Genomic DNA, 16,576 nt, shown 5'->3' with positions numbered 1-16,576 from the left:
TAGAGAATAAATAAACTATTTCACAATTACCAAGCACAATAGGGCACATGTAACCGTACTTGCAGTTATATTGTTGTTATAGCACTAAGATGCTCCCATTATTGTTCCTAACTCAATAAGAATTTTGCAGAATCCTGTGTACTTTGTGCTGTCTGCTATCTGGCTGCTGGCAAGATGCTCCTCACATTATGCATGTTAAGGTGGGACAGTGACTGTCATGGACCATTGCCTGGCCATAGAAGCTGGATTGGGAGGAGGATGGGGAGGAGAAGGTTATCTCTGCAGAATAAATAGCATGAGTATGATGCATGAGTGTAACAGTTATACAGTATTTTAATGGCCATCACTAGTACAGATGACATGTTATTAGACAGTACTGTTACTGGTGGTATATTATTGGGAATTATAGTTTTACTGTTACTGCTGCGTATTATTGAGCACTATAACTGCTTGCCTATCACAGCCTCTGACATATTTTAGGGCATTACTAGTACAGCTTATATAATTCTTGCAACCAGTGTGTTTTCCTGATCATTCTCATCGGTATATAGATCACATCAGGCACTTTTTTTTATGGTATACTAGTTACCAGCCTGTCAAAATTACACAACAACATAAGAGTAATGTCAGCGCCAACTGCTCTGTGTGCACGAATGGAGCAACACTTGCATTGCTCAGCTGGGTGCCATCTAGTGGCCGCCGGTGTGCAAGGTACTTGATGTTCCCCCATAGAGTTAAGGAACAGCGTTAGCCTTTTATTATATAGTCTGGCCTTGAGGAAGAGCAAGTTACTCAAAATGCGTTGGATGTAGAGTGGAGTCACCTTTGGTGGATCAGAGCCTGATCCAGAAGTTGGCAACAATAGATGATGGGTCTGTGGTGTTCCAGAAGCCTCGATCCACTTTATATTTACATGCATCTGACACACTGATTTCAGGTACAGCGTGAGTGTATTGTGTGTTGTTGATTATGATGAATACATGATATTGCCCAATGGTGAGGAAATTCTCTCTTTATATCATATACCTGTATATATATTGAAAACCTTTAGTTCTGTAGAACGTTTGAAACCAGACCCCAAGCAACAAACAAGAAAGGAAAGTATTATTCAGAATTTTACTTTCTCACATATTGATTTGTGTACGTTGAACACTTCAGTGTACCGGTATATGCCACTGTCTTATCCATAATATATTATCTTACATTTTTATAGTAGCTTCCAGATTATATAAAATAGATTACTATAAATCTTTTACCAACATATACATTATACATTTAGGTGAGTATTGGTACTGTATCTCTGAGTACTGGCACCTTTTACTGTTATGAAGAAAAAAAATCACTGCTTGTAACTACTATAGGGGCATTACAGGACAATGCTACTACTAATGGTATATTAGTGGTTGCTATTACATCACTTGGCATCAATAAACACTAGTAGTACTGTGTGTTGGAAAAATGATTTATCTGCACTTTATCTCTCACCAAGCTTTGATAGATAATTAAACAACAAGAACAAAGTGGCCTTGCACTCTCTAAGAAAATGCAGGTGGTAACCAAAGTAATAGAGTACACCTCAAACTGTTAATGGAGAACACACAAACAAGAAAAAGAAACCAGGAACTAACACTATGGACATATTTATCAGAAGTAAAGATGTGCACTGAGGTAGCTGGATGACTAAACTAAGCGACAATAGTGGGCGGCACAAACACGTGGCCCATCTAGGAGTGGCACTGCAGTGGCAGACAGGATGGCAGTTTTAAAAACTAGTCCCCAAAGAGCACATAATGCAAAGAAAAAACAAAGAGGTGCAAGATGGAATTGTCCTTGGACCCTCCCACCCACCTTTATGTTGTTTAAACAGGACATGCATAGTTTAAAAAAAACAATAATTTCAGCAACAGGGTCTGCCACACAACTGTGGCTGAAATGACTGGTTTGTTTTGTCCCCCACCAAAAAAAACAATAAATCTCTCCTTGCATAAACTTGCTCTACAGAGGCAGGATGTCATCCTCATCCTTCGATTCCTCCCCCCCTTCAGTGATTACATCCTCATCGAAAAATAATTCCACACCAAATAGTATTTTGCCCAGGCATGACAATGGGCTTTTTCATCCCATTGCCAACAACTGTCTCCACTGGTGCCTTATTCAAGCAAACCACATCACCATCAGAATCCTCATCATTAACTTCCTCCTCAGCACAAGCTACACCAGCTATCCTCCTTATCCTGGTGTACTTCTACAGTGACATCCTCAATGTCAATATCAGCTACTGGACTGGTGGTGCTCCTCCCAGCACTTGCAGAGGGCATGCAAATGGTGGTAGGAGCCTCCTCTTCTCATACAGTGTTGTGAAGGTCAGGCCTAAACATCGCAACCGCAGGCACACTTGGACTCTCCTTGGGAATTTGTGATATCTCTGAAAACACAGTTGTTTCCTGTGCTTTAACAAGCTTTATTTTTAAATTTTTCAAGAGGGATGATGGCTTCCATCTTAATGAGAAGCTGAACTATCAGTCATGAAAATAGGCCAAGGCCTTAGCCTTTCCTTTCCACTTTGTGTCGTGAATGGCATATTGCCAATTTTAGGTTTCTCATCAGGTCTTTTTTTGGTTATTCATTTCTGCTTCTTGTATTTTACATGCCCTCTATGACATTAGGTATCAGCCTTAGCAGACGACGTTAATGGAATTGCATCATCAATGTTATGACTGGTGGCAGCAGCATCAGCACTTGTACTAGGAAATGGTTCCCGATCTTTTACTATTTTTTCCTCAAAATTTTTGTTCTCCATATTACAGGACAGCACCCCTGTATTTTTACAGCACACAGAACAGTGACCCTTAATTTTTACAGCAAACAGAACATTGACCCTTTATTTTTACAGCACAGAGGACAGTGTCCCTTTATTTTTACAGCACACAGAACAGTGCCCCTGTACAGCAAGGACTATAGTACCCCTGTACAGGACCCCAAACAGCACAGGACACCACAGGACAGCCCCCCAGAACATCCAGAAACCCTGTACAGCACAGGACACCTGAGGACAGCACACCAGAACAGCACCCCTGTACAGCACAGGACAGCAGCACCTCTGTACTGCACAGGACAGCAGCACCCCTAACAGCACAGGACACCACAGGACAGCACCTCAGAAAAGCACCCCTGTACAGCACAGGACAGCAGCACCCCTAACAGCACAGTACATCAGCACAGGACAGCACCCTAGAACAGCACTCCTGTACAGCACAGGTGAGCAGCACCCCTAACAGCACAGTACACCAGTAAGAGGACACCACCCCAGAACAGGACAGCAGCACCCCTGTACACCCCCACCCACAGACAGACAGAGGTCTGTCTCCCTCACTCTTCAAGTCCAGAGTGAAAATGGCGGTGGCATGCGGTTCCTTATATGGAATCCAAAGCCTGCGAGATCCTACAGTGGGATGATGACGTTTTGCCTCGATCTGGGATCCGAGTCTGGCGGGAAGTCCAGAGCCAGACTCGAATCCTAAAGTCCGGGGGGAGAGTTCTGATCTCAGAGATCCGAACCCGCTCATCACTAATCAGAAGTAAAAATTCTGAAAAATCCCACGTAGTGCAGTTGCGTTGAGATTTCTCCCACACTTCAGACTGACACAATGTAATTCTTACTCGCGTGCACATCAAGGTATCTTTGCTGGATAATCAGACTCAATTCAAAATGACCCATTTCCCTTTTAAATAGAAAATTACATTAGTATTCTTTCACCAATGTTCGTAAAGGTATCTTTACATCCACCTTCATCACCACTCTAAGTAGTGCTGTGAAAGAGAGTCCGTGAAAAATGAATTTCCACAAAATAATTTTTAATAAGAAAGATTCATAAAAAACAGTCCACATACATACAGAAATATTTTAAAGGGTTTTGTCACATGCCATGGTCACTGGTGACCATATAAAAATGTTGAGAGGACTACAACCGTAGCTCAGGTGTCCGCAAAAGGTTATCATTTAATTTTTCAGTGTTGTTGCTTAGTAACCTTAGAAAAAATCTGTTGTAAGATTGAGCCTTATACAGGAATATCGTGGACTCTTCTTCACCTTTGTCTCATCATAATTCTCTTATTATGTGAAGTCATAAACTAACACAGTTACATTTTTTATAAGCTGGGTATTTAATTTTGGTGCAATATAGTTTTAGTGATAATATTATTATTATTATTATTATTATTATTATTATCTTTATCATCTTATATTTATATGGCAACTCAAAACATTCATAGTGTTGTACAGAAAAAAAATACAGTGAAAAATAAAACAGTTAATATAATAAAAATACAAACAACACTAAGGAAACAAAGTTACTGTATTAGACAGAACATATTCTTGTATCTCATGGTTGGAAATGTTTAGTATATACACCTGCCATTGTCATAAGATAGATTTTTTAAATTAAATCAACTTGGATTCTTAATTTAAATGATGTAGTGGCCAATAAATTTACCTGCATTTCCTTGTTTAATAGCAGTGACTTTTCAGTTTTGTAGATACAGTAGCTATCACTTAAATACTACGTTGTACAGATACCATCAAGTATTGTTTCATCTCATCAGTTCATAATCATGTGCTTTCTTCCAGTTTACAATAGAGTGTTATGGGCAGCCTGACCACTTCATCACTGTTTTGTTCATGGAAAGAAAATATTTTACACAGGGGAAATGCTTCTATACACTCACACAAATAAACCGATTGAAAGAGAAGTCACATTTACTGTTCAATTCATGCAACCTAACCCATGTAATCTGTAAAGATGGTTCACTGCTTCTGAACGTTGCACTGACTTACTGACTGAATTAAACTGGGTTTAGGGGGTAATCTACCTGATCATAGCAGGAAATTTGTTAGCAGTTGGGCAAAACCATGTGCACTGCAGGTGTGGCAGATATAACATTTGCAGAGAGAGTTATGGTGTGTACACACGATGAGATATTTTCTTACGATTTTGACTATATAGTGAAAATCGTAAGAAAAGTTAGTGCAGATCGCAAGGTGAAAGTCACCTTGTGATCCCGATGTGATGCCGATGCACGGTCGGCATCGCAAGCAGAGACAGACTGTACAGGCAAGTCAATTTTGACTATCTCGCAGAAAAGATAGTCAAAATTGACAGCCAAAATCGCACATAGTCAGTAGCGCAAGCACAGTCATTATATGCTTGCGATACCGACTTAGTCCCTGTCGCAAAGTGAGAATCGGGGTGTACACACCTTTAGATTTGGGTGAGTTATTTTGTTTCTGTGCAGGGTAAATACTAGCTGCTTTATTTCTACACTGCAACATAGATTTTAGTTTGAACACACCCCATCCAAATCTAACTCTCTCTGCACATGTTACATCTGCCCACCCTGCCAGGGCCGAAACTAGGATTTTCGGCACCCGGGCAAGGCAGTAATTTGGCGCCCGCCCCCACCAAAAAAAAATAACTTAATAATAATAATAATAATAATAATAATAAAAAAAAAAGGGGGATACTATTGGACAATAATCTCATATGTGCCTCAAATCCCCTAAGCATCACATGCCCCCCCAGCATGTTCAACTACATGCTCCTCTGTGCGTCCCCATACATTGCACTATAGGGGCAATTCTGAGTTGATCGCAGCAGGAACTTTGTTAGCAGTTGGGCAAAACCATGTGCACTGCAGGGGGGCAGATATAACATGTGCAGAGAGAGTTAGATTTGGGTGTGGTGTGTTCAATCTGCAATCTAAATTGCAGTGTAAAAATAAAGCAGCCAGTATTTATCATGCACAGAAACAAAATAACCCACCCAAATCTAACTCTCTCTGCACATGTTATATCTGCCTCACCTGCAGTGCACATGGTTTTGCCCAACTGCTAACAAAGTTCCTGCTGCGATCAACTTGGAATTACCCCCTATATCACTGCACCTTATCATAATACTTCATCACTGTACTACATTCCCCTATCCACTGCACTATGGGGGTAATACAGACCTAATCACTCGCTAGGTTTTTTACAGAGCTGTGATCAGGTCAGAACTGCGCATGCGTATGCACTACAATGCGCAGGTGCGTCGCATGTGTACAAAGTGGATCGCCAATCAGCGATTGGTTTGTGCAAAGGATCCATTCGCGGCAGTTTGCAAGGAGATTGACAGGAAGAAGGCGTTTGTGGGTGGCAAGTGACTGTTTTCAGGGAGTGGTTGGAAAAATGCAGGCGTGTCAAAGCGTTTGCAGGGATGGTTCCTGACGTCAATTCCGGTCCTGGACAGGCTGAAGTGATCGCAGCGGCTGAGTAAGTTCTGGGCTACTCAGAGACTGCACAAAATCTGTTTGTTCAGCTCTGCTACACATGCATTCACATACTAGCAAAGCGAAAATACACTCCCCTATGGGCAGCGACTATCTGTTCGCAGCAGTGCAAAATAAAACCCTAGCGAGCGATCAGGTCTGAATTAGGCCCTATATCACTATACTACATCCCCTACACTCTGAACTTCATCACTACACTACATGCCCCTATGCACTGCACTACATACCCTATATGCTACACGACATTGCTAAACTACATCCCTTTATATGCTACACCACATCAGTGCACTTCAGGCCCCTATATACTGCAATACATTACTATACTACATACCCTTTATGGTACACTACATCACTGCACTACACCCCCCTATATGCTACACTAAATCCCCCCCATCTGGGAGGCAAAACGGAGGTTGATACTGCTAAAAGGTAGCACAGTGCACTTCTGTAGCTTGTACGATGCACTGCACTGCTCCTCTGTAACTCTTTGGCGCCCCCTCAAATCCTGCACCTGGGGCACATGCCCCCTTAGGTGCCCCCCCTCTAGTTATGGCCCTGACCCTACAGTGCACATGGTTTTGCCCAACTGCTTACATATTTGCTGCTGCGATCAACTCTGAATTACCCCCTTAATAATTCATGTTAAAAGCATAACTCTACATTTAATCTGTGTAATACCCCTTTCAGACATATGACCCGGGAATTACCCTGCTCAAGTTCCGGTATTTTCTCTCCAGCAAAAACCCGGGTTTTTCTTCAAACCCCCTTTCATACTACACCACAGACCCGGGAAATTCCAGGGTTGGCCCCTTTCAGACATAAGCTGGATTTTTCAGTTTTTAAGGCAGTGTCATCATTTTAAGGGGACGGTTTGCAGGCACATAATAATGAGGTCATGCAAAGGGGAGGGAAGGCTATTAAATTCCATGTTAGGAATACAGTAATTTCATATTTATATACCAATAAATAGAACACCAGTTTTTCTTTTCCAAAAATGTTTATTTTAGAAAGAATAAAAGTTTTTTTTTCAACTTGTAAAACGTGTGTGCACATCTTTTGCATCTTTAATGAGATCCTCCCAATTATGAGGACATATATGGTATAGTACAAAAACTTTTTAGGAATGACAGGCGCATTACACCCACTTTAGCCATAACATAAAAGTGCTGCTGTACTGCAGTGCAAAAAAGTAGTTTTGCCGAAGGGCATGGTGTATCACAAGGGTCTTAAACCTTTGCCCTGCAGATGTTATGGAACTTCAGTTCCCAGCATGCCCATCCACATTTTAGATTGTAGCCCATGCTAAACGGTGGCAGAAAATGCTGGGAAGTGTAGTTCCATAACAGCTGCAGGGCAATGGTTGAAGACCGCTGTTCTACATAAAAAAAAAGTGCTGCGGTATTGCAGTGAAAAATACAAACGAGATAATCATAAGACCAATGTGTATGATGTACTCATAATTATGAGCGTATGCGCAATACCTGAATTTTTTAAACATACGTATTTCACAAACAAAACATTAAACAAAATTAAAGTTATGGGCACAATACCCAACCAATAAACATAGAACAAACATTTACTGTATGTGCACAGTATACATTAGAGAATTTGGTTCTGTGGTTTATTGCTGGGAGTAGATTCCCCTGGAGTTGTACTAGATAATGAATCTCCAAATTCTGGACTTCTCGGTCTATTCTTCAATGTATTCGAGGTCGAATTAAAGGATGTTGGAGACTGGGCTTACTGCGCAAACTGGTGAGTATCCCCAAAAGTGGTGGGAGACTGGGCTTGCTGCATATACTGGGATCTAGGCCCAAAATATGGTGGAGACTGGGCTTGTTGCATATACTGGGATATAGGCCCAAAAGATGGGGGAGACTGGCCTTGCTGGGCATACCGTGTTTTTGGACCAAATGTGGTGTGAGAATGCGATTGTAGGTCAGAATGAGTGTTTGTAAATTGTGGTGTAGAGGTCATTTTGGAAACAAGCTGGCCTAGGAATTCACGGTTCTCGCTGCTGATCTTATCCTGCATAGCTACCATTTGCGTTAGCAAATTCCTCTGCAGTTCACGTTCATTGTCCATAAATTTTTGCACTCTTGCATCCTCTTGACTCTGCCAATCTGAATCCATCTCGCGTAGTTGGTCGCACAGGATATTTGTCATGGCTTTTGTAGCTACCTCTATTTTGGTCTTCTTTTTCCTACGCGGCGGGACTGTGTAAACTAAAAAACAAAACAGAATTTTTTTTGACCATCTCAAGGTAACAATGGGATATGGCACAGAAGTGTAAGTTGGACAAATAGATTTATAAAATATATGAATACATCTGTGCTTGCGGTTACCATACGCTAGCACAATTTGAACGCAGCAACAGGTACAGTGTAATAATAACACTCTATTACGTCACAATATCATAGTCATTACTGTTAGTATACTACATAAAAGTATTGTCATATACTATATGTTAAATATGTCTCTGATAATGATAATGCCGGAAACTTACTGTTTGAGCGTAGGGTAGGCTTGTCTCCCTGGGTCTGTGGTAGGGAATCGTCCCCCGTGCTCTGCGACAATGCTGTCACATCTGTGACCTTGTTTGGATCGATGATGATGGTGACATCCGAATCAACATCTGGATCATCATCAAATAGGCTCAGCGATGATGCCGGGCTCTGCTGGCTGCACTCTGGAGAGTGGAGACGATGTAGCTGCAGCTGATGGTATAGCAGACAGCGTGCCAGCATCACTAGATGAGGATAGGGAAATGAGATTGCTAAGTGCTGTATGGCCAAACACGTTGCTGCACAGTTCATATAAGTGCCACTCCATCCTTCCCATACCACTGCGATTTCCATTGTGGTCATGGACCTTGGTATATTGTTTCTTAAGGGACTTTAGTTTGTTAAGAACTTGCTGTTGTGTCTTCACAATACCTCTGCTGGACAGGATCTTTGCAATGTTGCCATAGATCATGGCATCCTTAACAGTCCCTGTTATTTGAGATTTAATTTCCTCGTCACCCCTCACATGTAGTAGCTCCTGGACCTCCTCCTCCTTCCAGTGAGCCATTATGAACAAAATGGCAGTCTCTTCACTGGCACCCTCTGGCACACTTCTCTGCACACTTCTCTGCACAGCTCTGTGTTACTCTGGCACTCTCTGGCACTGGCACACATACATGCACAGCTCTGTGTACCTTCTGCACTCTGGCACTGCCACACTTCACAGCAAAGCTCTCTGCTTCCTCCCATGCTGCTGTGGCGTCTGTTCCCCTCCGTCTGCCGCTGATGAGGTCATCAGCAGGCATCAGGCGGCCCTTTCTGACCAATGAAAACCTTTTTCATGCAGCCAGAGAGCAAATTCCCGGGTCGCGCCTTTCAGACTTAACCCGGGAAACCAACCCGGGAAGAAAAACCCGGGAAAAACCCAGGTCAATTGCAGGGTTGGCGACCCGGATCACATTCCCAGGTCGGTGCCTTTCAGACATACCAAATTCCCGGGTTGATGCGCGTTCATGTGTAAAAACCCGGGAATTTAGAGCATGTCTGAAAGGGGTTTAAGGGGAAAATGTGATCCAAAAACAATACTCACAAACATGTCATCATTAGCTACTGAATACAGAATCAAATATATGATACATCATTGCACATCAAAGTATACTGTTCAATTACAGTAAAAGGCAGTTCAATACAAATTGAATCACAAGGGTAATGTGAATTAATTACTCTGTATACATTGTTTATTTATATATTATAATAAAAATAAATCTAGTTTGTAATACTGTTTAAAAAAAAATAATAGTCATATAGCACTAATTATAAGGGCTGCAGTGAATGACTTAATGGAAAAAAAACAAAAACAAAAAAATAACAACTAGAGTGCATCTACCAATGATTTAATATCCCTTAAGGTAAAGTAATTAAATTACAAAAATGTGATACGAGGGGCACATAATTAGTTCCAATATTGTTAGAAGACAATAGAAACAGAAAAATAAATTAGTTTAAGTTAGGGTAAGAAAATATTCTTTTCATTCTTTCCATGTGCAAATGAAACACCATTAGGCAAAAAAGAGCAGATAGTGTAATGGGGGGTAATGACGGGAGACGTGTGCTGAGCGATCTTAACACAGACCGCTCAGCACACATCTCACATCGATGTGCTGAGCAAGGGGGGGGCGATGACGGGGGGCCGCTCACTTCACACAGTGCTGAAGTGAGTGACCCGCTAGATTGAGCCTGCATGCAGGCTCAATCTAGCACCAGCGATAGCGATGCGCGGGGCCACGCATCGTTATTGCTGGGGGGGGCATACACATGGCAGATCCGTGCTTAAAATCTAAGCAATCTAGTCACGTTTCTTAGATTTTAAACACAGATCTCTCCGTGTGTACCCCCCTTAAGAATCGGGTTTGTACATAAACCTGATGGCTACATAGAAATCTGATTGTGGGGGAACTGAACACGCGCAGGGTGATTCCTGTGTGACTGCTCGCAGTCCTCCTTTAGTCGGAGCATGATTGACATGCTGCAACATTTGGGAGGAAAAAAGGGGTGGTTACTGGGACCGTTCTACAAAATGGGGGCCATCTTTCAGGTAATATTTAAGAAAGTTGATGCAGAAGAACTCAAAGGATCTGGCACATTGGCAGAGTTTTTGCTAAAAATCTACTGCACACCACCTTCTGACTATATCACCCAAAAGATGGTAGCCAGCTGTAATTATATGAGCATGTTACTCTAGACACAGCAGGGTCTAGTATGGAAGCAGGTTGTACAGCATCAGAGGTGGAACTACCATTGGTCTGGCAGGTGCACTGCACCTGGGCCTCTGAGGACTGAGGAGCCCACTGCTGCCCAGACCAGCAATAAGTTATTCCCTGCACCCCCCCCCCACCCGCAGACCATGGTTCCCCATTGCAAAAGGGGCCCATATACTGTGTGCACGACTCACCATGCACACAGTATAAAGAAGCCATTGGTTCTGCAAGACATTAGTGATATTCCATCCCATCATGCTTGCCTATCCACTGTCAGTCTAAAGCTATAATATTTTATATAAATAATTTATATTCATGCGCAGGGACTCAGAGGCCAATTTTTCACCAAGGGTTGAGTAGCCACAAGAGAATTGCATACTTAGCACAAGCTAGCATGCCCCTTCCCTCCCCCATTCCGCTTCTCTAAAAGCACAGACTCATAGGGCGGTATTCAATTCTTTTCACCCCCTTTCACATCCATTCTGTTTCTTTTGATGAGCTTGCTATCAGCATTTCAGCTCGCAACCCCCAGGGTAACGAGGCGCCCAACCCTTTATGCAGCTAAACCTGATTACTATGGGTGCGATATGCGTGATAACGGGGATCACTTTAGAAAGGAGATTGGGCATGATATTGGGCATGACTGAGCTGCCGCTCTGTGAGGAAAGTGTGCCGGAAAGTGTGCGCCAGCACCAGCGCAGGAGCTGGAGCAGACTGGAGTGGCAGCGGTGATAGAGTTGCTGCTCTGTGCGGAAAATGTGTGAAAGAGAGGTGAGCCGAAGAGAGCTGAATGATAAGAGCATGCAGTGGAGAGCCGCTCCGCTCCGTGTGTAAGAAGTCTGCTCAGGTGAGAGAGTGTGTGGGTGACACTGAAAGGTAGCTGACTGATCAGACTGACCAGAGACGTCAGCGGAGAGTGGCTGCCGCTCTGTGAGTAAGGAGTCTGCTGCAGGAGTCTGCTGGTTGGCTGTGTTGCAGAAGGTCCAGAAAGGTCCAGATTCCCACCTGGCATGCAAGTATCATTAACGTTACTATATTGACTGTTTTGCTGTTTATAGTTTCTCTTCACAGCTAGGCTATATTACAGTATTGCATAGTTTGTATTGTTTTTTTATTTTTTGTGTTTTGGTAGGTAACAGGTTAGAGTTCTAACAAAATGGGTGGGGCCATGTTTGGGAATTTCACTCAGTGCATGTGGTGCAAGATGTATGTGCATCTGGAGCAACAGTCCCAGTGTGAATACATCTGTGCGAGATGTGTTCAAATGGCTTTCCTAGAAGCCCAGGTAACTGACCTAAAGCAGACCATTACAAGACTGAGAGATATTCACAATCTAGAGCAAAGCTTAGATAAAACAGTGGAGGAGTTGCAGGGGGTCACACCGGTAGACGAGGACCAGCTGGGTCATGGTTAGAAAGAAGAAAAAGAGGGGTAAGAGGGGTAGGCACGACATCTCTGAACTATCAAACCCGAACAAGTTCGCCCGACTGGATGAAGATTCGGTGGATGATAGTAAGGAAATGACGGGGCTGGAGGAAATTGTTCCCTCTAGCAACCAGTTGAGTGGTTCCTCCGGCACAGATGGGAAAAAAGAAAGCAAGATACCTAGTCAGATCGTGGTGGTAAGGGATTCAATTATCAGGAAGACAGACAGGGCAATCTGCTACTGGGACCGTGATCACAGTACAGTCTGTTGTCTCACAGGTGCTCGGGGTACAGCACATCGCGGACCGGGTAGATAGATTGTTGGGAGGGGCTGGGAAAGACCCAGCAGTCTTTGTGCACATTGACACCAACGACAAAGTTAGTGGAAGGTGGGATGTCCTTAAGAAAGATTATAGGGACTTAGGCCAAAAACTAAAGCCAATGACATCTAAGGTAATATTCTCTGAATTATTACCTGTGCCAAGCGCTAGCCCAGGGAGGCAGAGGGAGATTAGGGAGGTAAATGTGTGGCTTAGAGACTGGTGTAGGAAGGAGGGGTTTGTGTTCCTGGAACATTGGGCGGATTTCTCAGTCAGTTGCCATCTTTTTGTCGTGATGGATTGCACCTGAATGAAGAGGGGGCTGCGGTGCTGGGGAGAAGAATGGTCACAAGGTTGGAGGAGTTTTTACACAAGGAGCCTGGAGGGAGGCCTTAGCTAGAATCTATGGGTCATGCTGTGAGAATAGTAAGAATGGAGGTAGCGAACTAAATGGGGGTGGAGAAGGGGGGAGGGAAAGAGCAGCTGGTAAGGATATTAACATGGGTTCTAACAAGGGTAGTACCAAAGGTATTGCCAGGACATTAACTAACGGTGACTGTGGGTCAGCACTATGGCATAAAGAAAATTATGTCCTTATCACAAGGGAAAACACTTATGTCGGGAGGGATGGTTTCGTAGGACTTGATGTATCGATTAGAGAAATTAGTAAGGAGGGCAGTATTAAGTATGATAGGGGTGGAGAGGGAAGGAGGAGAATAACTGTCGGTAAGAGTCAGTACGGGAAGGCCTTAATAAATAACGATAGTATACCATTAAAAAAACAAATGGACAAGAGAAATAGTATACTAAAATGTATGCTTGCGAATGTAAGAAGCCTAAAATAGGGAAATTGGAATTATTGGATGACTCTCACGACTGGGTTGCAAACTTGGAGGGATATACTCTTTTCAGGAGCGACAGAGCTAACAAAAGGGGAGGAGGTGTATATCTTTATGCTAATCCATCTCTAAAACCGTACTTAAAGGTTATTTATGAAAAGACAGGAGATAACGTGGAATCACTATGGGTTGAAATCTCAAATGGGGTACTGATGCTAAAAAAATTGTCATAAGCACATTCTACAAACATCCGGATGTTAGCATACAAGAGGAAGAACAACTATTGCAGCAAATTGAAAAAGCCGCGGGATTAGAGTACATCCTAGTGATTGGGGCTTTTAATCATCCTGATATATATTGGAGATACGATTCATGTGTAAAAGCTAGGGGTAACAGGTTCTTAAATACGTTAAAGGATCCCTACCTGTCTCAATTAGTGGAGGACCCGACTAGAGGTAATACTATTCTGGATCTAGTAATTACCAATAATGTGGACATTATATCAAACAGTAAAGTTGGGGGGACCTTGGGAAACAGTGATCACTATATGATCACATTTGACATCAATTTCAAGACACATAGCTATAAGGGATCAACCAAAACATTTAACTTTAGAAAAGCTAACTTCAGTATGCTGAGACGTGCACTAAATGACATTGACTGGAAAGTTTTGTTTCATGGTAAGAAAACTACGGAAATATGGGAGGCTTTAAAAGGGTGCTCGATAGCAACATTTGCAAATTCATTCCCATGGCCAGTAAACACAGGAGTACTAAAATCAAACCGATGTGGCTTAATAAGAAGGTCAAGGAAGAAATGGTTAAAAAGAGGCGTGCTCTCAAAGCATTTAAATCTAATGGAATGGTGGAGTCATTCCAGTACTACAAGGAATGCAATAAAAGATACAAAAAAGTAATAAGAGCAGCTAAAATAGGTAACGAAAAGCAAATCGCTATAGAGAGTAAAACCAATTCTAAAAAGTTTTTTAATTACATTAACCGTAAAAGGTTAAAAAAGGAGAACGTAGTTCCAATAAAAGAGGAATTGGGAGTCTTGATTAATGATGACAAAAAAAGCAGGAATAACGACAGTAACGATAATGACACATGGTTAGATACTTGCTTAAGTGAGGATGTAGTCTGGGAGAGACTAAGAAAATTAAGATTAATAAATCACCAGGCCCAGATGGACTTCATCCAAGGGTTCTTATGGAGCTTAAGTCACAACTAGCAAGACCCCTATACTTGATCTTCTATATTTCAATTCGATCAGGTATGGTACCAAAATATTGGCGTATAGTGGAGGTAGTGCCATTATTTAAAAAGGGAAGAAAAAATTATCCTGGTAACTACAGTCCAGTTAGTTTGAAATCTATAGTGGGGAAAATATTGGAAGGAATTTTAAGAGATAGCATAGAGGATTATCTGCAGACTGCTAAGATTATTATCATAAAGCAGCAAGGGTTTGTGAGGGACAGATCATGCCAAACTAACTTAATTAGTTTCTACAAGGAAGTGAGTAACAATCTTGACCATGGGAAAGCTGTTGATGTGGTCTATTTAGATTATGCAAAAGCCTACGATACAGTGCCGCACAAGCGACTGATTGTCAAAAGAATGGAGCCTAGGAAAAACTATTTGTACATGCATAAGTAATTGGCTGGATAACAGGGAACAGCGAGTAGAGGTCATAGGGATGTTCTCCAGCTGGGCAACAGTAGTCAGCAGAATACCACAAGGTTCTGTACTAGAGCCACTATTGTTCAATATATTTACTAATGACCTAGCAACAGGCCTGGAAAGCACAGTGACAATCTTTGCTGATGATACTAAACTGTGTAGGGTAATTAATTTGGAAATCGATATAGAGTCTCTACAGAATGACTTATTTAAACTTGAAATTTGGACATCCAAATGGAGAATGAGGTTTAATATTGAAAAATGCAAAGTTATGCATTTTGGGACAAAGACTAAACTAGCATCCTACACATTAAATGGTGAAAATCTAGGGGTAACATTAGTAGAAAAAGATTTGGGGGTACTCATCGATAATAATCTTAATAACAGTACACAATGTCAAAGTGCAACAAAGGAGGCAAGTAAGGTGCTAGCGTGCATAATATGAGGAATTGAGGCAAGGGACGAGAGTAATCCTGCCACTGTACAAATCATTGGTATGTCCGCACCTGGAATATTGTGTTCAGTTTTGGGCACCGCATTATAAAAAAAGATATCTGGGAAATTGAAAGAGTTCAAAGGCGAGCTACTAAATTCCTTAAAGGTCTAGAGGCACTGGATTACAAAGAAAGACTTACTAGGTTGAATATGTATACTCTAGGAAAGATGCGTCTAAGAAGAGACATTATTAATATCTTCAAATATGTTAAGGGACAATACAAGCAGTTATCAAGGGATATGTTCATTAAAAAAACTCTGTATAGGACACATGGGCACTCGTCGAGGCTAGAGGAGAACAATTCTGCACACAACGTAGGAAAGGGTTCTTCACAGTTATGGCAATAAAGATTTGGAACTCCCTGCCATAGAAGGTGGTAATGGCGTACTCTGTAAATACATTCAATAACAGATTGGATGAATTTCTAACTAAAAAAGATATCCAAGGATACAGCATTTAAAAAAAAAAGATAAACTGCAAGGTACATGAATTACAGTTGTTAATTAATCCTAAAAACGTTACTTCAGCAAGGACATGATAGTGAACTCAGCTTAACACAGAATACAGGTTGAACCCGATGGGCATTTTGCCTCTTTTCAACCTCATTAACTATATTACTATGTTACTATGTTACTATATATCATTTGAATACCACCCATAAACTCAATATGCAAGACTGAAGCATACAGTAAGACCTTATGTGCAAGCGCTGTATGGAAATTTAAGAGGGA

General features: G+C 41.9%; 2 protein-coding genes across 12 annotated transcripts in view; both read right to left on the bottom strand.

Annotated features, from left to right (window-relative positions):
* The window catches only part of RALYL (RALY RNA binding protein like), a 1,174,022-nt gene that overhangs the window by 750,128 nt on the left and 407,318 nt on the right, over window positions 1–16,576 (bottom strand). The window lies entirely within an intron of this gene.
* On the bottom strand, window positions 7,358–9,092 carry LOC134929371 (uncharacterized). Its single transcript, XM_063925035.1, has 2 exons — window positions 8,831–9,092; window positions 7,358–8,549 (listed from the first exon to the last, which is right to left on the bottom strand). Exons 1-2 carry the CDS (start codon window positions 9,069–9,071, stop codon window positions 8,065–8,067), a joined length of 726 nt encoding a protein of 241 aa, XP_063781105.1. The 5' UTR covers window positions 9,072–9,092; the 3' UTR covers window positions 7,358–8,064.

The sequence above is a fragment of the Pseudophryne corroboree genome, chromosome 5 (genome assembly GCF_028390025.1).
Source record: "Pseudophryne corroboree isolate aPseCor3 chromosome 5, aPseCor3.hap2, whole genome shotgun sequence".
NCBI lineage: Eukaryota > Metazoa > Chordata > Amphibia > Anura > Myobatrachidae > Pseudophryne > Pseudophryne corroboree.
Note: the sequence above shows the minus strand (reverse complement) of the source record. Positions and strands in the feature narration are given on the sequence as shown.

Coding starts and splice junctions, on each gene's coding strand:
- LOC134929371 (XM_063925035.1), bottom strand. CDS start 9,071: ATGCTGGCACGCTGTCTGCTATACCATCAGCTGCAGCTACATCGTCTC. Junction 8,550..8,830: donor GCCTACCCTACGCTCAAACA/GTAAGTTTCCGG, acceptor TTTGTTTTTTAG/TTTACACAGTCCCGCCGCGT.